This window comes from Microcebus murinus, chromosome 15, assembly GCF_040939455.1.
Source record: "Microcebus murinus isolate Inina chromosome 15, M.murinus_Inina_mat1.0, whole genome shotgun sequence".
In the NCBI taxonomy this organism is placed as follows: Eukaryota; Metazoa; Chordata; class Mammalia; order Primates; family Cheirogaleidae; genus Microcebus; species Microcebus murinus.
Genome location: NC_134118.1, coordinates 70017055 through 70041438, shown reverse-complemented (window position 1 = coordinate 70041438; position 24384 = coordinate 70017055). Strand labels below are relative to the sequence as shown.

The 24384-nt window shown below is 37.5% G+C and overlaps 1 protein-coding gene across 1 annotated transcript; it reads left to right on the top strand.

Annotated features, from left to right (window-relative positions):
* The first annotated feature begins 11812 nt into the window (after window positions 1–11812).
* Window positions 11813–21614, top strand: SPCS3 (signal peptidase complex subunit 3). The gene is made up of 5 exons (XM_076010710.1): window positions 11813–12125; window positions 14019–14094; window positions 16303–16377; window positions 16949–17064; window positions 18020–21614. The coding sequence occupies exons 1-5, from the start codon at window positions 11983–11985 to the stop codon at window positions 18150–18152; spliced, it is 543 nt and encodes a 180-aa protein (XP_075866825.1). The 5' UTR covers window positions 11813–11982; the 3' UTR covers window positions 18153–21614.
* The last annotated feature ends 2770 nt before the right edge of the window (window positions 21615–24384 follow it).

Below are 24384 nucleotides of genomic sequence, written 5' to 3'. Positions count from 1 at the left end.
GTCTCGCCATGACACTGATCATTGATAACATGTATAAATCTTTCAAAATATTTGTTTAGATAAAATCGTTTGACTTTTAGCAATGATAATACTTAATAGGTATCATTTATTGAGGGCATACACTATTCTAAGTGTTATGATAGATAACTTATATAATGCAGGCAGAAAATGCATCAAATGACCAGTGGCCAAGAGCTATATACTACAGGCTGCTCTGTGTTATGCAGAATGAGCAGTTGCAATGACTCAATAATAGGAAATTATTTAAATTTGAAATTTTTGGAATTATCATTTGCATTTAGATGGTACTCATTGAATGATGGTACTCATTGAATGAGTAACTTAAATATCACACACAGGTTGAAAACAGATTTTTAAAATTTGATAAAGTTCACAGAATAATTGTGAGAATTAAAAACAACTCATTTTTTACATGCATAAGAGTATTTTTGAGATTTACAAATATCCTTGTATTAAAAAATGTTTTGAAATTTGATTGATTCATCTCACCTACTCGTGAATATTTTGTTTTAAAATGGAAATAAAAATAGGCATTTATGTCAGCCCTCCCACCCCCATATCTTCTCCCTCTTGTCCTCTGTTTATCTATGACTATAATCCATGACTTCCTGATTTCTCCTTCCAACCTACAGGTTAAATTCTGAAGCTGTCTAGTCACCTCTGACTGTGGCAAGGCAGATATGAACAGCATCAATAGCCTCATGCTCCTGGAGTTCAGCATAGTTAAGCAAAGATCTTCAACTAGAACTTGGGAGTCCAGCTATGACAGCTTTGCTCCCGAAACCTACTTAGGGAATAGCCATGTGTTGTACCCTCAAAGTGCAATTTTTCCTTCCCATTCCACTTCCCTTCCTTGTCACCCCCACCTTATATAGGATTCAGTGTCTGCCACGGTCTCTGCTTCTAAATTGTCAGATTATTCAATTTAGTTCCCTGGGAGTCTTGCCCTGCATACCTACTAATCACACCCATAGCCCAAATAGACACACCTTGCTTGATTTCCATTCACCAGCCTAATGCCTGGGTATTGCCTCTGTTGTAAGTTTCTCAAAACTGAATTCTTCTCTTATGATCAGAAAATTAAGCCCAATTAGTGCACATAATATGTCAAGATTATGTGCCTAGAAAATGAAACTTTTGAGAAAAGATTTGCAAAGGATTATTTCTAGAAGAATTAATGCAAATAGTCGAGATATATCCCTAGATCTCCATCATCTACCTGTTTTATTCTAACAACTCTCTCCCTAAACCTTTTTATAACTTTTATAATGTGTTACCTACATAAGAAATAATTCTTGCCTTAAAACATTAATTCTAGGCTTGGTAGAGGAATTGTAAATTCTTCCCTCTAAGCTGTTAAACCAGAGGCAAGTGAATGTGTCACATGTGCACCTTTCTGTGTCCACATTTATGTGCAAAGGCTCAGTGAGGATTGAACGTGAAGAAATGTAGCTTGTGGATTGCCTAAATATTACTTCTTCTTTATCCTCGTTTGAGAAAATGACGAAGAAATGACTGGTTCACAGCTTTATTCTAAGGATCATCATGTCGAGAATCACTCAGAATCTCTTCCAGGAAAATCTTGACAAAAATTACCATCTGCTAAATATGATAACTTATAGTGAAACGTGTCCTACACAAATGAACAACGTAAATGCAGAAAGACATCCACAGGGTTCATGCATAACTCAGACCTCATGTGCTAATTGTTGCCTGAATCACAATTCTCCTTGCACCATGCTTGGACCCTGGGTCTTGCCTGCCCATATGGTAGAGTCGGTGCTCACAGCAAGATCATTTTTTGGCATCTATTATCTGGTATCATGCCAGGCCACAAGTTCTTTTCTTCCCTACCTAACTGTAGAATATCATATACCTTATGAATGACTCCCACAAGGTAACAGATGATTAAGCCACAGAAGCAGAATTTGTGCCTCAAGAATTTAAGTTTTAGTAGTATATTCACATCATTTGAATGGTACTTTTTTTGTGTGTATGTGAAACAGTCTTGCTCTGTCACCCAGGCTAGAGTGCAGTAGCATCATCACAGCTCACTGCAACCTCAAACTCCTGGCCTCAAGTGATCCTCCCACTTCAGTCTTCCTGAGAGTAGCTGGGCCTACAAGCATGAGCCACCATGCTTGGCTAATTTTTCTATTTTTTGTAGAGCTGGGGTCTTGCTTTTGTTCAGGCTGATCTCAAACTCCTGACCTCAAGGGATTCTCCCTCCTTGGATTCCAAAGTACTAGGATTACAGGTGTCAGCCACCACACCCAGCCTTGAATGGTACTTTTTACTGTCTTCCAAATATAAAGATTTGCAGAAAGGTAATACTTGGGGGAAAAAAACAAAACAAAACAACAACAGCAAAAAATATTTCTAGAATATTTTTTACACCTAGAATCTAAATACACCTAGATACACCTAGAATCTAAAATTTAATAAATTTATTTTTAAATATTTTTTACAGAATAAATCTTTTAAGTAAATATGAAGAATTCAGATATTTCCTTGTACTTTCTTTTGAATTACCAAATGCAAATAAATAGAAATGCAAATAGAGTTGCATATGGATTTTTATCCTTGTAGGTATTCTCAGTAGTAAAATGTATATACCTATGATATCTTCTAACCTTCTCTGTTATATATTGATTTTAAATTCTTTTCAGACTCATATGCATAAATAAGGAACATGGAAGTGGCAATAGGTCCACACAAAGAATATACCTGACTACAATGATGGATTTTGCCTGCTTTGTTCCCTTTCCACGGAGGTCAGAGGACCTCATGAAGCTATTGAGTAACTCAGTGGTTAAGATTAAGCAGGAAAAGCATCACCCATCCAATTCTGGGGTTGCCTGTGGAAGAATAACACTGGGAATCAACGCTGAGCAGGTTCCTCGAGGTCAGGAGTCTAGGAAACACGTCCACGTGAGTCAACATTGCAAGTCGGGCCTGAGATGGTCATTGGGAACCAGGGGCAGGAGGCAAGGGCTGAGTGCCAGGCAGAAGGAAATCAAGGTGCAATGGGTCAAAATGTGTGAGCAGCACAGCATCCTCAATAAAGACTTTATCAATAGGACTTGGGATAAAAAAATACTCCCCCTCTTCTTACAGAATAGAATGCGTTAAGTCTCCCTAGGTTCTGTAAGAATCCTTGAGACATTCTGAATATGGAAATTTATGAAATGGGAGATAGTCCTTGTGTCGGGGGCCCCCAATACTAACCCACTGGAAGGACTCCCAGGAGTCAGTATGTAGTCACACTCACAGGTAGGTCTATCACAGCTAAAGGATATACAACTAAATCAGCAAAGGAAATGGTGCAGGGGGAGAAATTTGGAGGAAACCAGATACAAGTTCCAAGAGGTTTTTTTCCCCAGTGGGGCCACACAGGACATGCTTCATTCCTCCAGCAGTGGATTTGTGACATGTGTGAAGTTGTTTTCAACCAGGGAAGCTCATTAGAGACTCAGTGCTCAAGGATTGTTTTGTTTTTCTTTTGAGGAGTGGTCACACAGGCACCCACTGCCCAGCACATATCAAAATTCCAGACTCCAAGAAGGAAGACAGGTGTTTGGCATAAACACATTGTTTCTGCAAACAGCTTAGGTCCAGCGAGCCATTCCCATCATCTAGGGAAGGTTTCACCTCAGTGCAGGGAACTGTGTACAGTTGAGTTCCCAGATGCTGGCCAAGGGCCAACCTTGCAAGCAGATCTTTCTAAGAATAGAAGCCTGAGGCCTGTTACCTTAACTCTTTTCTACACAGCTCCCACAATCATTTCCCCCTTTTATTTCCTTTCCAGATATAGCTGGCATTGTTTGCCAGTGGGTATCCAGAAGCTTTCTATAATACAGGGAATTCAACTGAGTAAAAGAGGATAATTAACCTCACCAGGTATGACCTGAATTTCTGCATCTTATTCTAGAGTTTCAGTTGTCTGAATGTATTATGACTGGGGCCTGCCCCAACTCCAAGTAGCACATATGTTCCTAAAGCTAGCCTTGATGTTGATAGCTCTTTTGTAGGCCCATTAACCTCGGCTGGGACTAGTTTTCTTGGAATTTATGTGCAGTGACACATGTTAGAACCTGGATTCTCCAGTGACCAGAGGTCCACCATGGCATATTAGAGATATAGTTTCAATAGTGAGTTTCTAGGTGAGTCAGAAGAAGCCAGGAAGAGAGAAAAGTTGATTTGGTTTTTCAACTAAAAGAATGCCACAGGCTTTACCAGGAGCCAGGTAAACCCTCTCACTTTCCTGAAAAGGATAGTTGTCCAGATAATATGAACAGTGAAGCCAAATATTAATTGCCTAAACTATCCAAAGAATTACAGTCATTTTTGGATGTCTTTGATCGTCTTGAGAATCTTCTTGTCTGTTTTCCTTGGGAGAGTGAGGTATAGATTCTCAGAAACCAATGGTGTCTGGTATAATTTCTGATACCTCACCTAAGGATGCTCAAGAAACTATTCTGACTTGTGCATGTGGGCAGGCAGCTGTGAACACATGAGCTAACTTCTCAAGCAAGCTCATGGTCAAGTGCACATAGGTGGGCCAGAAACAGTGGCTCAAATGAGTAGGTTCAAGAAGCAAATCTGAGAAAGGAGAGCAGATATGGGAATGAAGAATCAGAGCACAAAGCCAAGGTGCAAGAGGGTGACAGTGATGAGAGGACAAAAGTATGGAAGACAAGCTGTTTGGAGAAATATTAGATGGAGGTCTGTGGCTAACAGTGGCTTTTACAAGCTTCCCATGGTCTACTGTGTGAATAAATTAGCTTCATTTGAAGGGCTTAGGGCCAAACAGGCAATATTGATGTAAGAAAAAAGGAAAATAAATGAATGGAATGTACTGTAACACAAACTAAAATATATTCTTAAATTTCTTATGTGCTATTGCAATCACTCTTGGAAAAACTTTTAGTAGAAATTAAATGACCTGAAAGCAATGAGTTTTTAAACTACTACAGCAAGCCTGAGCTATCATCTATCCTTAGAAAGACCTGCTTGCAAGATTGGCTGTTGGCTGGCGTCTATGAACTTGGCTGGTAAACAGTTACCTACACTGATAGAAAACTTTCCCTGAGTGATAAGAGTGGCTCACCATGACTAAACTGCAGAAACAATGTGCTTTATGCCAAACACCTGCTTTTCTTTTGGAAGTCTGGAATTTTGGTATGTGCTAGACAAAAAATGGTCTTCCTTCTGCTTAACTTCTTTTTCCTGTTTTATGTTTTTCAGTTTTCTTTTCAAAGAGATTCACTGCTGGGAGTTAGCTACTCTCCCAGCAAAACAGACCCCAAAGCAGGATCGTCAAAAGGGATTTGGAAGTAATAGGAAAGAAAGAAATAATATACACAGAGAAATGATTGAGACAGACACAAAGTGCAGTTTAAAGTGATGGGGGAGGTTAGGGGTCCTCCAGCATTCCCGTGAGCTGTGAGGCCCCGACTGAAATTCCACATCAGTATTTATTGTTACAGCAAATAGTTGTCTTTTGTTAAAGAATTATGTGTACAGCTCATTCTTTGAGGTTTCCAGGGGAACCTTACCTAATTCTTTCTACAAGAATAGATAGTTACAAAATTTTTCTAACATAAGCATGTTAAGCCCTAACTTAGAAACAGACCTGGCTGAGCATACAAATTATGTATAAAATGAGAACACTGAGTCTGTGTACTTCTCTAATCTACTTCTCCTAAACACAGAGACATGTAGTCAGGAGTGAAGCAGGAATAGCCTTGAAGTCTAGGATAGTTCCAGCTACACATTATCTGCTGGGCAGGCATTTTAATTAGCTTCTCCACCAAGGACCCAAACCAAGTTTCTACTTTGTAAAAAAGCTCAAGGCGATGGCCGGCAGCAAAGAAGAAATGTTGCTGCAGACATCCTCAGACAATGCCTGTCTTTGTTGGAAGCAGCTTCTATTCTGTGAACTAACATGTCCACAAATTCCTTCAAGGCAAAGCCCTGAAAAACTCCTGAAATCTTTCATGTCTCTTAGCCTATTTTCCCAACAATTCACAAACAGAAGATTCCTAGAATTATCACACTGGCATAGTCTATTTACCAATCTTGAGTGATTATGGGTCTTTTTAAAATAATTAACCAAATAAGTTTCACCAAAACAACAGTAACAAAAACCTACTGCACTAATCTCTCACCTGGTCTACAAGTTGGTAGTCTTATCTCTCCCTAAGGAACTTCCTATCTATTTAGAGCAGGGGTACTCAAACTTTTTAAACAGGGGGCCAGTTCACTGTCCCTCAGACTGTTGGAGGGCTGGACTATAGTTTTTAAAAATCTATGAACAAATTCCTATGCACACTGCACATATCTTATTTTGAAGTAAAAAAACAAACGGGCAAAAATACCCGCATGTGGCCCATGGGCCATAGTTTGAGGACGCCTGATTTAGAGCCTACATGGTCATTACACACAACTGATGGGCGCAGCTCCTCAAAGGTTCCTTTTTGTCTCCTGAATAATACTCAAACTCACTAGCCTGGCATTCAAGCCTTTTATAATTTGTCCTTGGCCTACGTATCCAATTTAGCTTTAAACACTTTACCTTTTTACCAATTTACACTTTAAATGTTTGTTTCTTGTGCATGACATGTATTCTTTCCATGGAAATTTCTTTAAAAATATCACAGTCTATGAATTCAAGGTATTTCCATTTGTTAAGAATTTTTTTTGAGTGTCTGCTATGTCCAGGTTCAGTGTCCTGGGCACTGAAGGATAAAAAAAAAATAATGTCCAAGACATGATCCTGACTCTCCATGATTGATAGACAGTATAATTCATGGTCCCTTTCTGAAACTGTTTGGGTCATTAATGTGCCAGATCTATACCTTGCTCCATTGCAGGAACTTCCTTAGGTAGCTTGGTGCTTTGTGAACTCTCTAGATATTCCTAGCAACAATATATTTGATGAGAATGCTTCTCTCTTTAGGTTTATCCCCCTTTTTAAACAGCTTAACTGTTCACGTTCACACAGTTTTTAAAGTATCTCCTCATAAAATGATTTATTCCTCTTTCCGCTTCTTAGCTGGATGTTACCGAAGAATAATTATTTACAATTAAGAAGATCAAAACTTGACCTTTAATCTAGGGCTCTTCCTGTCCTTCAGAAATACAGTCAAATATGTTTTCCCCACTATAAATTGACCACTATTTATTCAAGTGTTGGCAAAGCAAGCCAACTGCTCCCTCATCATGGCCACTAGGTTCTGCATAGAAATGATCAGAGTACAAGATATTTAGTTTGAAAGCCCTAAATTTTAATTTGAGGTCTGTAGTTTTCATTTTAGGTAAATAACAATCTCAATCCCCTTCTTTGCTATTTTGGTGTTTCTAACTAGAATTTGCATCAAAAAGCATTAAGAGCAAAAGAAGAATACTTTATAATGCTAAAGACTACCATTAATAATGAAGAAGTAACCATTATTAATACTCACTTGACAAATAATATAACAACTTTTATAAAGTGGAAACTACAGGAGATGCAAGGAGAAACATAAGAATATGTTAACATTGGAGACTTGAACTCGTCTCTCTCAATCTGAGAAAATCAAGATAACAAAAAATTACTAAGGATATAAAAGACATAAATAATATAATTAATAAGGCAGATCTCATAGATACATAACAAAAAAATACATCACCTTTCAAAGGCATATTGAACATTCACGAAAGTGAAATTTTAGGCTGCAAAGAAGACCTCAATAATCCAAAGAGTAGAAATACAAGATGGAAAACAAGCAACACTTGTACTCACCATTAAATTGGAACTAATTGATCAACACCTATGTGTACATATATTCACTGGAAATCAAGCAGGTGGCAGGGAGGAAGGGATGGATAAAATAACACCTAATTGATACAATGCACACTATGTAGCACAGTGCAAAAGCAATTTATTTATTTATTTTATTTATTTATTTTTTTTTTTGAGACAGAGTCTCACTTTATTGCCCAGGCTAGAGTGAGTGCCGTGGCGTCAGTTTAGCTCACAGCAACCTCAAACTCCTGGCTCAAGCAATCCTCCTGCCTCAGCCTCCCAAGTAGCTGGGACTACAGGCATTCGCCACCATGCCCGGCTAATTTTTTGTATATATATATTAGTTGGCCAATTTCTTTCTATTTATAGTAGAGACGGGGGTCTCGCTCTTGCTCAGGCTGGTTTCGAACTCCTGACCTCGAGCAATCCGCCCGCCTCGGCCTCCCAGAGAGCTAGGATTACAGGCGTGAGCCACCGCACCCGGCCCAAAAGCAATTTATGTAACCAAATAGTTTGTACCCCTTTAACATTCTGAAATTAAAAAAAAAGAATAAAAATATATAAACAACATTCTCTGAATACATAAAGTAAAATCAATCAAAAGGAAAAACAGTCCTTCCTCTTGGAAATTCACACGCGCAACACACACACACATACACACACACAAAATTAACTCTTCAAAGGAGAAATATAAAATTTAAATATAACATATGAGAAATTTTAGGATACAGTAAAGCAATTATCATAACAATAAAACTGAAAATATATCAATTAAATATCCAATTCCCAAAGCTAACAAACCAAAAAAAAGTGGAATGAAAAAAATTTGATAAAGTTAAAAGCAAAAATTAATGAATTACTAATAGAAAACAGGAATAATAGAGTTAATTAGTAAATACAAATGTCAGTTCCTTGAAAAAAATCAACAAAGAAAAAATACCAATTAAAATAATAAGTGAAAGCTGGGGGGTGGTGGCTCATGCCTGTAATCCCAGCACTTTGGGAGGCCTAGGTGGGAGGCTTGCTTGAGACCGGAAGTCAGAGGTTACAGTGAACTGTGACTGCACCACTGTCCTCCAGCCTGGGCAACAGAGTGAGACCTTGTCTCTAAAGAATCATCATCATCATAATAACAACAACAATAATAAATGAAAACGGTAGAAAGCACAAATATACACAATCAGAATTAACAATGAATAATCATCAAAATAGAAGACTATAGTATTCCATGGGAATTTCTACCAAATTTTTAAGGAGCAGATAATCCAAATGCTACTTAAAATATCCTAGTACATAGAAAACTAAAGAAAACTTACAAATTTATTTTCTTGAGTATAGTGTTATAGTAAAAAAGAAAAACAAATATTAATTTCACTATGAATACTAATGACAAAAATTTTAAAAAATTAGCAATATGCCCAAGAGCATATTACAAAGTAATTCATCATATCCATACGGAGTTTATTTCAGCAATGCCTCATGGTTCAAAATTATGAAATCTATTTATATAACCCATCATATTAGTAAAGGAAAAAATTATTATGATCACCTCCAAAGATATGGAAAATGCATTTGAAAATAATTCAGCACTTGTTCATGTTTTTAAAAACCTCTCAATATAACAAGAATAAGAAATAAGGAAATAAACATTTCCTTAATAACAATACCCAATATATAATGATATTAATATATGTACACATATAACAAACATTTCCATCTCAAAATCAACAACTTCCTTGATAGAGAAATGAAAAGAAATTTCCTGTTCAAATTAGGAGCAAGGCAAAGATATCAATTGTCTCCATTATTGAGCATTATGTTGCAAATAGGTTGCTAAAATGCACAAAACAATTAGAAATACAATAACTGGAAAGGAAAAGGCAAAATGGTATCTAAGGTAGATGATATAATTAAATATCTAGAAAATCCATAGAAACAATTAGAAAAATACAACAGATTGAGAGAATCCCTTATCCTATCCCTATCTGTTCATTACGTGTTTTTGGCACTCCCGGCTATCAAGTTCAAAACCATGGTTTCATAACAATAATATTAATTTCATTTATGCTTTCGCAATCTATTTTCACTCTATATTTTGCAGTTGCTAAGTCACATAGATTTTGTCTCTGACACGTCCCTCTTACAGATCTTCTTTTCTTCTCTCCCACTGCCATCATCTCCAGCCCCTCAACTCTCCACATAGAACTGATAAATGGCTGCCTGTTTAGTGATGCTAATCTTGTTTAATATGCAATTTCCTTGATATAAAGTCCTAACTTCTTGACCTGGTTTTCTATAATAATTTGCTTTTCCAGGCTTATTTTTGCCTAATCCTTTATACATACATCCTTTGTCTGGACCAGATACTGTCTATCTCTTAGATATACCCAGACTTGCTGTTCCGGATCTTTGGGAATATTGTTCCTAGACATCACCATATAAGCATCATTATTCTAAGGCATCTTGTACTAAGAGTAATAACTAATGTTCATTGTTTAGACACTATGTTAAATATTGTGCATACACTGTGTTGTCCCACATCATCACAGATGTATTTCTTCATCTTTTATTCTGTAACTTCCCTTAATATTTATATGTTGTACATTTCATATTTATGTGTTTTTATTTTATTAACTCTATTTGATTATAAACTTCATGAGTGTAGAAAGTGATTAGTACACATCTCTGTTTCACTTGCAGCACAGTAGGCATTCAGTAAATATTTGCTTTATTGAATAAACTGTGGCTGCCTGGAAGACAAAAACTAAGATTTTAAACTCAACTAAGGACTTCTCCTTAGCCAATAGTTTATCCATTCTTCATACTTGGCTCTATGCCATGTGAGCAGGGATTTTTGCCTTATTGGTGCTGTATTCTCAAGGCTATTTCTAGCACATGAGCCATTTAGTAATAATCCTACCTCTATGGCTGTATGAAAACTAATAAAATGGTAATGAATAATGCAAAGAAGAAAAGGCTCAACAATAGACAATATAAGCCAGCATCAGGGTTAGATCTTGATCATCTTCTGGTTTGCACCTACCATTTTCTAGGACAGGTATTCTTAACTTCTTATGGATGCAAATTTTTAAGAAAATAATTTCAGTGGACCTTCTGAATCCCATGTTTATAATTACAAAAGCTCTTAGTGGTGAAAGGAACAAAGGTGTTGGCAGACAGGGTACTCAAGGTCAGGAATTGGGACGGGCTGAACCCTCAAGCCTCTCAGAGTACTGGAAATGCGATGAATTAGTTGCATTATTTATTGATGGATTGTTAATGTTAAATTCTTATACATTGTGCTGTGACAGCAGTTCCGCAGCCATTATATGTCTTTTCATCCTAAGAACCTAGGGAAGTTATTCTTTTAGCTATCGGGAAAACATCATGTTAAAATGCAAACATTTAGAATTGGTAGCATCAACCGTTACCTTCTCAAACAGCTTTAGCTATACGTAGACAGCAAAGCACTAGTAAGAATCAGACTGAAGTTGGAAGTGGAAAGCAAAATGTCGGTGCACTTCACTACTTCTAGGGACCTGGGCGGCCTCATTTCCTCCCTTTCCCCAGACCCTCAAAAAAAGCTGAAGTCCTAACTTTGACTAGGGTTTGACAAAGGAGAGAGAGGACAGGGCGTCTTGTAAAGTGCTGCTTCCAAACACGACGTTTCAGGATAGAGCCCAAAGCACCACGATTTGTTGCTGTTTTCAATGAAAACAGGAATGGCACACAAGCCATCAGGAAGCTGCAGATCCACACCTCTCGACCAAAGAACACAGAAAGGAGTGAAAGGGACCAGTGTCCCCACATGTGAACCAAGCGCATAGAGGGGAAGCGAGAAGGGAAAGAGGCGGGTCTTCCGTGACTAACCTCCGCCCCTCCCTCGCTCGTCGCTGATTGGCGGCGGCGTCAGGCCCGAAGGCGGGGCGGGCCCGCGCGCGGCTCGGTCGCTCCCTTTCGGCGCGGCCCCTCCCGCCCAGTGGGTGTGTCCTGGCAGGCGGGTGCGCGCGCGCTCGCTTCAGAGGACCGGAAGGGGGGCGGGACCGCGGCGCCGCGCGCTCCCGGAACGCGCGCACCGCAGGCGGCGCGGATCGCAGGGAGCCGGTCCGCCGCCCGAACCGGAGCCCGGGCGTCCGTGCGTGAGGAGACGGGGCTGGTGGGAGACGGTCGCGATGAACACGGTTCTGTCGCGGGCGAACTCGCTGTTCGCCTTCTCGCTGAGCGTGATGGCGGCGCTCACCTTCGGCTGCTTCATCACCACCGCCTTCAAAGACCGGAGCGTCCCGGTGCGGCTGCACGTCTCGCGGATCATGCTGTGAGTGCGGCCGAGGCCCGGCCGGCGGGGCAGGGCGCCGGGACCGGCCGGGGCGGGGCGGGGGCCGGGGCCGGGCCGCAGCACCGGGGCCGCGGGCAGGGGCCGTCCGCGCCGCCCGGGGTCCCGCTCCTGCGCGGCCGGTCGCCCCCCGGGGCCGGCCGTCGGGCGGACCTCGCGGGCTTTTCCGGACTCGCACCCCCCGCCGCAGATTCCCGGGCTTGCTCTTAAATTTTAATTTGAGCGTTCCTCAGGTCAGCGCCTCCGCTTCCTTCCTGTTCCTCACTTCCCTCCACCCCGCCTGGCCAATGAGGGAGCAACACAACAGCACCGCCGCGCCGCCGCCCGCGGCCGCCAGTCCCGGGCCGGGCGGGCGGGGGTCCCCGTCGGGGTCCGCGCCTCTGGCCCGGCGGGCGCGGGCTGGCTTGCTCCGCGGCCCGGCGGTGCCGGGGGCTGGACGAGCCGCCCGCTTTTGTGCCATTTATCACAGAGTTTGTCCTGCTTGACATTCCCTTTCCAGTTTTTGTCTTTCCGCCCTCAGAAGGCGGTAAATAGTTGCAGCTGCTTTGAAGTTGGCAGGAGACGTTAGGATGCACTGAAGGAATTGAGCATCTTTGCCTTCTGATACAGGACGCAGCGGGGTTTTTTTCTGTTGTTTGGGTGTTTTGTTTTTCTTTCAGAGCCAACCGTTTGAATAAATGTGTGAAAACGCCAAAAATAGAATTTCGGAATGACAGTACCATTTTCGCTTTTGCCTAGTTTGCCCTTGATTTTATCTTCTAGCACTTTTGCCTTTGATACGTCACATTTCTTCTTTCTGGTTCTCATACCCTCTGCTCTATTCCATTTTCCAACAAGTTCTTCAACCTCAGTTTATTTCTTTGTCAGAATCACCAACAAGCCAGTCATCAGATGGCGAGCCCCTCCTTTTTTTTTTTTTTTTTTTGTTCTTTTTCCTATATTGATGTTTGTTAGAAACTGTTCAGGGTTCGTGTAGACATGGGTGGAAATCAGCACTGCCACTCTCAGTCAGCTCCGTGAGGGTTGCAAGAGGTAGGCACGTGTCAGACACTGAACAGATGTTAGCTATTGTCTTGACGGAGCAAGTTTCTTACCATTCTGGGCCTTAATTTCCTTCTGTTTAAGATGGAAACTGGTAGGCTTGATGTGAGAGTTATTTGAATTCACTGTGAAAAATACATAGTGAATTTGACACTTTGTAAGCAAATAAATGTTTACAGTAATCCCCCTTATGGGGGAGACACATTCCAAGACCCCCAGTGTATGTCTGCAGTCGCAGGTTGCACCGAATTCTATATATACTGTTTTTTTCCAATACTGTACATACGTACCTGTGATAAAGTTTGTAAATTAAGCGCAGTAAGAGATTAACAGCAATAACATAATAAAGTAGAACGATTTTAACCATATATTATAATAAAAGTTAAGTGAGTGTGGTCTCCCTCTCTCTGAAGGTATCTTATTGTACTGTCCTCACCTATTTTTACACTAGGTTGATCTCAGATAACTGAAACTGAAAAGCAAATGAAACCTCAGATGACAGTACTGCCATATCTTATTATTACGTACCACCTTGCAGTCCTATATGTAACTTTCTTCTGCCCACTCTACAAGATTACTTTACACAAAGTATTTATAATTCCTTTTAGTAGTATTTATCTCCCCCTAGATTTTGTTAAGAGATTCTCTTAAGGTATATGAAAATAGCTGGATACCTATTGTATATTGAAGTAGAATGTTTATCCTGTTTTCACACTTACTTTGTGGGGTGGCTGTTTGACCTGTACACATAAGATTCTGTTTTTCGCTTTAAGGAATTATGTAAGATTGTATGTTGTGTTTGAAGGATGGTAAAGCTTTTATCTTTACTTCTAGAAAAAATGTAGAAGACTTCACTGGACCTAGAGAAAGAAGTGATCTGGGATTCATTACATTTGATATAACTGCGGATATCCTTTAAGAAAAGATTTCTTTGCTTTTTCTATAGTTTTATAATGAGATACATGTTATTTGGTGATTTGGGGGATAGTATGACTATCACGTTGTACCAACCAAACCTTGGAAATTCCTGTGCCTGTGTTTTCATCAATAAAATAGTGTTAATACCTCCTCATTCACACTTTGAGAAAACTTTAGATTTATAAGTAGTTGTGTGAACATACTTTAAATTCTTCGCCAAAACATTAAATTGATCGAAAGCTAGACAAGAAAATCTAAATCTGTGTTTTGGAAAGAAAAAATAAAATTAGATCATTTGGAAAAGAAGGAAAAATGTTACCAACCAGTGCTTACCCACCTAGAAATATTTCATGTAGAGGCCCAAAGAAAATACCCATATTTTATGATAGCGGAGATAATGGATTATATCTGTGACGGTTTGAAAGACCATATCAAAATGATTATTGGTAAACCATATTAGCATTTTGCCATTATAGTTCTTTTTATAATGACTTTTATAAGAGTGAGAAGATCTTAATTAAGAGTCCCTTTAGTGGAAATAATTTGAATATTTTCTCTCTATCTTGAGTGTCCCATCTTTTGACAACTCTGGTCTTTCTGGCCAGGTTAATCTTCTCTGGGATCTTAGGTTAATAACTTGGCAGTATTCTCTGCTGTTGCTAGCTTGATCTTACCTGCCTTTGTTAAGACCCCATGATTAAAAATGGTTATGGAGATTGATCAGTCTGAACTTGTGTAAAGCAGCTGTTTAAACAGTTGTAGCAAATTGTATACTTGGGTAGTTAACCTGATATGCCTCTCTGCTACCATGGAATTACTTTCAACTTAATTTTTTAGAAATTAGTTATTGCATTTAAAAGTAGATTAAGAATTAGTTCTGTAGGCACCTTTTTAGGAAAGAGTACACCATCAGAAGAGTTTTATGCTAAACTTTGTATACTTTTAAGTGTTCATGTCATTAAAAAAAATCTCAAGGAGTTTAGCTGTAGTGTGAAAGTAGTAATTTTGTGTATACATTGAAATTTCCTAATAGTTCTATATTTTTATATTACCAGTCTCATTATTTGTAGTTGTTTCAAATAGTCTTATTGCTTCTACTAATACTACTTAAATTGTACCTGTTCTTGTAAAGAGCTCTCTTTTATTTTTTGGAGACAGAATCTCACTCTGTCTCCCGGGCTATAGTGCAGTGGCATCATCATAGCTCATTGCAACCTCAAACTTTGGGGCTCAAGCGATCCCTCGTCTAAGCTTCCCAAGTAGCTGGTACTACAGACAGGTGTGCACCAGCACGCTTGGCTAATTTTTCTATTTTTTATAGAGACAGAGTTTCACTCTTGCTCAGACTGGTCTCGAACGCCTGGCCTCAAGCAATCCTCCCGTCTTGGCCTCCTAGACTGCTAAAATTACAACTGTAAGCTGCTGTGCCCAGCCTTGTCCTAGACTTCTAAATTCTGAACAAGTGATTTTTAGTGGTTAAACATTATTAAAAGCAGAATGTACCAAAGGTGTCTCAACCAATGTGTAAACTCAAAATAACTTAACAAATTACATGTAATACTTAATAAAATTCAAGTATTAGCTCATTTCTCAGTAATAGCACCAATCTTACAGTTAATTCTGGTAAAGTCTCGGACCCACCAAGGGAAGCTGAGGGAAGCCAAATGTTTCCATCTTACCAAAGTAACTCAAGTAGTGAGACATCTTGATCTCTCCTTGGGTGTGACCAAAAGCTACATGTACAATTTATTTATACTTGATTCCTTATTTGAGCATAGTACATGTTTATAGATTATTAAATTGAAATAGTTGTGATTGGTTATACTTTAGAGCTCCATATTTTAGTATGTGTTTGAAATATTATGTCCTTTTGGGCGTAGTAGATATTACAGAAAACTGAATTTTGGATTTCTTTGTTACTTTCTTATTAATTAAAGTATCTCAGCTAATAATGCTTGCATGAGCAGGGGAGTATCCTGATAATTTCAAACTGATTTTTTTTTTGGTTTTGGAATGGGTAGATTTTACAGTATATTTATCTTGTATATATTTTATTAAATTAGTTGCTCAGTATGTTTTTGGGTCCCTTTTTTTCTATTTTAGTATTAGTACTTAATGGATAATTAATCTAAATAAATTGAGATCTATTTAAAAGTTGTATGCTGCTTTATGATTTATATGTTCCTTAATTTATTTACATCTGGAGAATATATTTGATTGGAATGTTAAGCAGTTGTTTCTTTATTTATCAGCAGAATATTCAACAAAAAATAATGTAAGTATATATATTTAGAAGCATTTTAATAGTTATCTAAAACTGTATTCTTTATGAAAGAATATAAATCTTATATATTTAAAATACTTGACCTGAGTTGACTAGTAAAAATCTACAAGCCTATGGAGAGGTGACTCTTTTGTGAAAACTTTATCTCCTTTAATAGCTTCTCTTTTTTTTTTTTTCTTTCTGTTCTATAGTTCTGTAGCATTGGGGTCTCCAGAATGGGTTGCATGCAAAGTAATCCAGAGGTATATAAGGAAAACAGTTAAGAGTTTCTATTAATATATTTCTCAATTTAAAACCTTACATTAAACTGTGAGGGCCCTAAGTAATACAATTGAATTAGCAAATGAATGAATTCCTTTAGGGAATTATTCTCTTCAAGCAATGTTTGCCCCTTTCTTATATCTATCTACTTGGTATCATTTTGTATGCTTTAAGATTTTAGCAAGTCCCTCAGAGTTGGATTCATTAACATGTCAAACTATTTGCTTACTAATAATTTTAAGTTGAAATGATAAGATGCTATTTCTGATGAGTTATCTAATGAATTTTCATTTTAATACAGGCTCTGAACCAAGTTGTCCTATGGGACAAGATTGTTCTGAGAGGTGATAATCCGAAGCTGCTGCTGAAAGATATGAAAACAAAATATTTTTTCTTTGATGATGGAAATGGTCTCAAGTGAGCAATTCTTTGTCATGTTTTACATTTAATAAGATGTCAAAGGGAGAGAAAAATATAATGTATTTTTATTTTAAAGAAAAATATTAGAGGGTAAAAGGACAATTGGGAGGGAAGTATTTATGCAACTTTGAACTGGAAGATTGGGTCAAAATACAAATTGGGATCTAAGACAGTTAGTTCTCTTGCAGTATGTGAAATGTAGAAATGCAACAGTCAAATTAATAAATGCCTACAGCATCCTCTTAAGTGTACAAGGAGCTTGGGCTTGCCCATATGTAGTAGGGCTGTGATTGTCAAATTAAAGAGCTCCTTTCTGGATATGAGTCAGGGAAACCTTAATGAGGAAGCAGCACATTGGGTCTAGGAGTTGATACTGCTTAAGAAAACTAGTATGGGTTCTCATGACTTAGCTTTTCTAAACCTTAGTTTATTCGTATACAAAATGAAGGAATCAGAATGAGTGATCGTTCAGGTCATTTTGACATCAAACAGTCTGTGGGTAAACATTAGTAGAAGAGAGTTATTTTGACAAACCAAATTTCTCTGTTTGTAGATGAAAATTTCATACTCTGAGAGATTTGGGTTGGTCAGGGTTTGCACGTCTAGATAATGACAGAATTAGGTTTCAGATCATTGTTTTCTTATTCTGAGCTCAAGTCTCTTTTCACATTTACTGCATTTTATTCATTTAAGCTTTTTAGTTGATAGTTCTCTTAACTGCAGCTGTGAGTTTATGTTGGTCATTTTGGGATACCTGTATATGTAATGATTGTGTCTTCAGCATTATCCTTGGATTTCAGATGACATGAGAAAATAGTTCTTTTTGCAGATTAGGATTCCTATTAGGAATGGCTGATTATAAATAAAGTGTTTGACACCTCAGTGCTTAATTTAAATTTTTTTCTTTTTAATTAAAAGTATTTCTGCTGACTATTATTTTATTTTTTTATAGGGGAAACAGGAATGTCACTTTGACCCTGTCTTGGAACGTTGTACCAAATGCTGGAATTCTACCTCTTGTGACAGGATCAGGACATGTATCTGTCCCATTTCCAGATACATATGAAATAACGAAGAGTTATTAAATTATTCTGAATTTGAAACAACATATTTTTATACTTAATGAATTGTATCTCATTTATTTCTTCCTTTATATTTTCTTTTGTTTTTTGTTTTTGGTATGAGAACTAAGGTAAAAACACATATTTGAAGGGAAAAGTTAGGCTACTTAAACTTACTTTTACAAATAAAACGAAAAAACAAGGCCACCAGAATGGAGTATTATGAGAATAAGAACTACATAAAAAGGATTTGTAAAAAATATATATTTGAAGTATTCCCTGTATTATTTCCACTATTCTCTATGGGATATAATGTAAGCATGAAGGGTAGTTAAAACTTTAAGGTGCCTGTAGAGTCATAAGAACTCTGTATTTTATGCCTTGCATTCATGCAAGTTCCCATTAGATGTGATTTAGAGGTAGACATTCTCTTTTAACTCTTTTTTTCAGGTATGTTTGATTACTGGAAAAATTAATATGGCTATTTGTTAGAAGCTTGGTTTACCAAAAAAACCAAAAGTGATGGAATTTTATTCCATTTATCTTAGGAATGCCCATAACGCTTGTTTTTCTTACAGGTGACTAGTAACTTCCTCCACTTAAAGACTAAATACCTCTTTATATGCTGTAAATCATACTAACTCATTTTAAAGTCTCTTAAGTCAACCAAATGTGTGTGTCTTTCAGTGCTTTCTCTCTAAAAACATTCCTTTATATTATATCTTTATATGATTTTGTAGCATTGCCATTGAAAGTTGGAAATGTTTGCATGGTTTACCCTCTAAGTTCTAGTGAGCATGCCTAGTGCCACTAAGTGGTGATTATTTACAATTTTTTATAGATCCACATTTTAATAATTACTGAGGTAGTAATATTTGTGGTGTGCTTTTCCATTTACAAAGCACTCTTATATTTTATTGTATGCTGTCCTCAGTAATCTAATGAGGTAAGCATAATAAGTGTTAGCTCTTTGCAGATGAAGAAACTGAAACCCAGAAATTTCTTGAGTTGCTCCAAGGTTACAAGCTAGTAAGGAATGGAGTTAAAACTTGAACTCAGATCTTCTGATTCTCTAAGCTTATCCTTTTTCTTATACCTCAGATTATAGACTAATCAAATTTCTCTTATAATTTTCATATTTTTTATTATCCTGGACACCCTTTCTTTCATTCCTATAAGAGGTTTCCCATTGTGTATGGAAGTGACTAATTTTCAAGCTGCCAACAACTTATGTAGAGGTAATATTTCATTCTCTGCATAAGTTAATTTAGCTTATGTTAAAAGTATGAGAAAATCTAAATGTATGTAAAAATAATTTAGAGATTCAATACACAATATGTGATTGAATATATGATCATATTTAACATTTTTTTTTCTGCAGTGAACAAATAAACATCCTTAAAAGTAGCAACTGCAAGTCAATTACCCTTTGAAGCAAGACCAAACACTGTAGTTACACAATCAACAGTAACCAAAAAGGGCTAATATTTTCTAAGAATAGTTTAAGTTAATAACTAACATTTCTTATATTTAACTTATATGAAATATGTCACTATTTAATTACATTCGTTTTAACAGCTCCTGTATGTAGTTGTGCGGTACATGTCACAGCATGTGAGTATGAGTTTTTCGAACCAGCAGAAAGGTCAGAGGTATAGTATTATGAATACTAGACTGGGTTTGGGTCCCATCTTTTTCATTAAACTTTTAAGGTTCTTGGTTTCTTTATCTGTAAAATGACAGAGTTCACTTAAATAGTGATTGTTTTACACCACACATCTATAAAGTTTATCTGTTCAGCAATGAGATTGAACAGAAAAGCACCTTAGTAATGTGAAGACAGGAATATGATTCAAAGACTAGCACATACTGATCTGATTTTATTTTGTTAGATTTTATACCCAGAAAATTTAATTTTATTTACTTTGTACAAATACTAGACATGAAAGCTTAAAATCTCCAGGTGTGAAAGCTTAAAAATTAGGTATGTTCTCATTAAGGAAGGCATGTACAGTAAGCCTGCTGTGTTAACCAGACCCAATTACCAGTTTAAGTTCACTATACTTCTGTGACTAATGGATCTGTTAGTCTGGTAGAGATTAATGTTGAAATTTACTTGAGTTACAGTATGTTTGAAAAGCCCACTTTTTTGTTTGAGGAGGAAGAGAAGTAGAAAGGCCCAATTAGCACAATGTGCATAAAGTTTTTTGTTTTTACTCAACTAAGGGAAACTGCTCAGGAGAAAAATGCTCCAACATGAGAATAAGGAACCTCTGTCTTGGGAACTCATTTTTGAGTGTGCACAGTAGTATTAGTTTACCATAATTCTACATTATAAAAAATTGACTCATGTTTAATTTTATAACCATATCATCTACTTTATTCTCAATGGTTTGAAGAAGTCTTCTGAAGTCTCTACAAAGATAAAAGGCTTCAGACTTATAAAAAACTAAGTATGATTAGAAAAGTCTGTGCTAGAAATGATTCTGAGAAAAGAGAATAATCACAAGACAATTATGGTTAGAAATGAATTTTAAAAGGTAGTGCTCACATGTACTTTTCTCTGATAGTTTAACTTAGACAAACATGTATATCAGTGTTTTTTATTTCCCTAACGATTACATTTGATTTGTTTTTGCTGAAAGGAAAATCACAAAAAACTTTAGAAATTCCTAAGAATGTAATAGGAAAGTGGCTATTTTGAATGTCTTTTCCTGAAATTATTCTGTAGTTCTTTGGTGGGTCTGGTCAGCCAATTAATAGCTGGGTTTTAAGGTGACAATGAACATTTTTCATTATTGTTTTCTATCTAAAGCTTAGAGATAATGAAGCTTTAGGTTTTGGGGGTATACGTCAATGGAGGTGTTACTTTATAATACTTTGTATTGACATGCAGTGGGTTTATGGGGGAAAAAATTCATAAACTGTGAACTTTGGTAGTAAACAAATACATATCCATTTCAAAAGCTTTCCTTGCTTTCAGCAGAGAGCCTGTGTACATCATATGTGACTACCAGTAGTTGAAAAAGATCTGTTTCAAAAATTTGTTGCATATTTTTGATGCAACTTGGGAAATCGTTTACTTCACAAATACACATTCATAAGAAAAATTCATGAAAATACTGAATATATGTTGGAGGATTTTCTTAATTGCAATAAATATTCAGCATTTTTTCTAATGAAAATGAATTTTGTTTACGAGTGAAAGTATGCGTTTTAAAAGACTTTCAGATTTATGCTTTTTATGTGAAGCTGCTGAACTTTAAGTGGAAGAAACAGTCTAGTAAACTTGAGGGTTTGTTTTTTTTTTTGCTAGGGGGGAGGTTAATTACACCTAAAATGTCTTCTTCAGAGACTATATGCTCCTGTACTACTAGACTGTAAGCTCTTTGAGGGCAGTCTTGTTAGATTTATCTTTGTATCTTCCCCAGTGCCTAGCTTAGTGACTTGCACATAATAGGCGCCCAATAAATATTGATGAATGAAGTCATTGTGTTTCTAATGTAACCAAACCTTGGGGACTGTAATTAACACTCTCCTTTTTTGTAAGTGCTGCTTTTTTTTCATTCTTGAACTCTTGGTGACATTGGATCTGACTGTCCTAACTCTTTCCTTTCAAGCTCAATCAGGCAGTCCAGTAAAGGTAAATGCTGTTCTTGCCCCAGTGTCTGTGACCTGTGTTGTTCCAAACTTTGGATAAGAGAGCCAAACGGTAGTAGCTGGTGATAAAATATTAATTGCTTTACTTTAAAATAACACTGGAAAACGTTCACATAGGCCTGATTAAAAAAAAAAAATCTCAGATGCATGTTATAAGAAATGGGCTAAAATATACAGCTGGCCTCCCTTTGAAAGCCCAGTGTGTTTGCTGAGCCTCGAGCAGCTCCCTGGGCACATCGCGGGTTTGGCTCACTGCTGCTGCACATCTGGCTTGTAGGGCTGCTCTGAACTTACTGAGTTGTGGAAATTCTCTTCCTCTTTCAGAAGAGATAGAAGTTTCTCAAAAAGAACATTTGCTTAGCAGTGAACTCAGACAATGAAAACAAATACTCCCTCAAAACAATAGAAAATCATTGGGTTTAGAGGGTAAGTTTCTTTAACCTAAGTTTATTCTACAAAGGATGATGTAAGATGTAAGCTAGATTTTGTTTTTGTTTTCTCTCAACTTGGGAAATCCTGTGGCAGAACTTTCTTTAATCCTTGCACCTTTTCCCTCACACCCCTTTGTCATTTTCCCTCTCTCTCCGAGTGACTTGCCCTATTAGTGTCACAGCAGAAAGAAAACTTACTGCTTCAATAGGTGTACCCCTAACAAGCAGAAGTGCCTTTAGAAGAAAGGAACAGAGGCTCTTTTGTCTCAAATATATGATACTACAGCTCTTTTACTTCTCAACTCCCAGGTGCCTATTTCCAACCTCACTCAACAGATACACAAGTGGAATGTGTATAAATTACACACATAAAAGCAAATGCTTCAAAGCTCCTTCGAGCTTGAAGTTTATTTGGAAATAGTAAGGTACACCTATTATGCTTGTTAGGGGCTTGGAATGGCTGCAACCTCCCTTGTAAATGAGTGAGTACAAGGGATGGGAAGGTTCTAATGGACGTGAAGGGAAGAGGAAGGTTCTGAGATACACTGAGGGATCTGAAACGAAGTCATAAACTAGAGGGAATGGGATTTTGTTAGAAGTCTTCTCAAAGTTGTGTGGGTATCTTCCAGGTTTATTTGGGAAGTCTGGATCTTGCCCCACTGCTGCAGCCTCTGCTTCTGCTGTAAGAACCCCTAAGTCCTATTAATACTCTGCATATGCAGAGACAACCAAGGACTATTAACACGTTAACTGCCATGTGAGCTACACTCATGGTAGTTTCGAGTCCTTGGCCTTGAAGCAAAACCTGGGCAAAACCCTGCAGTTCGTGAAGACCTTACTTGTTGATCTTATTATTACAATTAATATTGACAAATTAATTATAACAACGTGGATTAAATAGAAGTCAATTTTGTTCTTCTTAATTAGGATCATTTTGTTTTCAAAGTTTTTATTTTCATAATAAAACACCATGGCCCTGAGGGAAAAAAAATTTCTAGTATGGTAGTCAATTTGTTGATAATCTAATTGGGAATCATACTTTGAATACAAAGTTTGTGAATACTATCTTATGAGAGGCTGATTGCTACCTGACTTGCTCTCAGCTCAGCATTTGAGAGCCCAACTAAGTATTCTGTATTAGTTAAAATAATGCTAAGTGCTATAATAGGTAACATCAAAATTTCAGTAGCTTCAGAAAACAAAAGTGTATTTCTTGCTTATACAAGAAACCAGTGTGGGCCATCAGGCAGCTTTCCTCATGTGACCAAAGCCAGGTGCCTTCTGTCTTGTGACTACTGCCTCAGGGTTGACAACCCTCAATTTCAAGCTGGCTAAGTGGGGTTGGAGAGAGGGCTCACCTGCTTAATTAGCTTGGCCCAGAGTATTATACCACCAATTTATATTCCAGGGGTGACAGCAAATTGCACATCCCTGCATAGATGCAAGAGGCATCTGGGAAATACCGTCTTTAGTTGAGCTATCACTTCTCAGAAACAACTATGTGATGTGTGGCAAGCAAGAATCTTTCTTGCATAGCTAGTCACTTGTCAATTACTGCTTATGCTTACCAGCTTAAAATGGCCAGCCCCCTGCTATATCCCAGCAGGGAATACTAGCAGAGTAGTGTTAACATCTTATATATTTTTTTCTATATCTTCTCTGTAGTGCATACATTAAGGATTTTCTGAAGGTGAGCATATTAGATTTTATGGGTTAGGTTTTAAAGCACCTGTCAGGAGAGTTAACTTGATCTGAACTTTCTAGCCTAGTACTCCATCCAGAATTTATTTATTAATTTATTTTAGGTTACATAATGGAACACCCAGTTTATATCTTGTTCCCCTCCATCCCCTGTTGTTATTTATATCACTTAATGCAATTTAGATATGCAAAACATTTCTCTTGGTGAATGTTGCTCAAAGCATTTGCCCAACTTTCATCCAAAGTTGTTCATAATATTTGGACTTGACAGAGATACTTGGGAGTAAAACTTTGTTGTGTGCAGGTAATTTTAAACATTTGAGGTCCCATCAAAATTGCCAGGATCCCCATAGCTTTGATATAAGGAGCGTAGAGTTTGTTTCACTGGAACCACACCACCATATAACACACACACACACACACCCTTTAGTCACCGTTGACTTCCTTGCTTACCCTCAAACTTG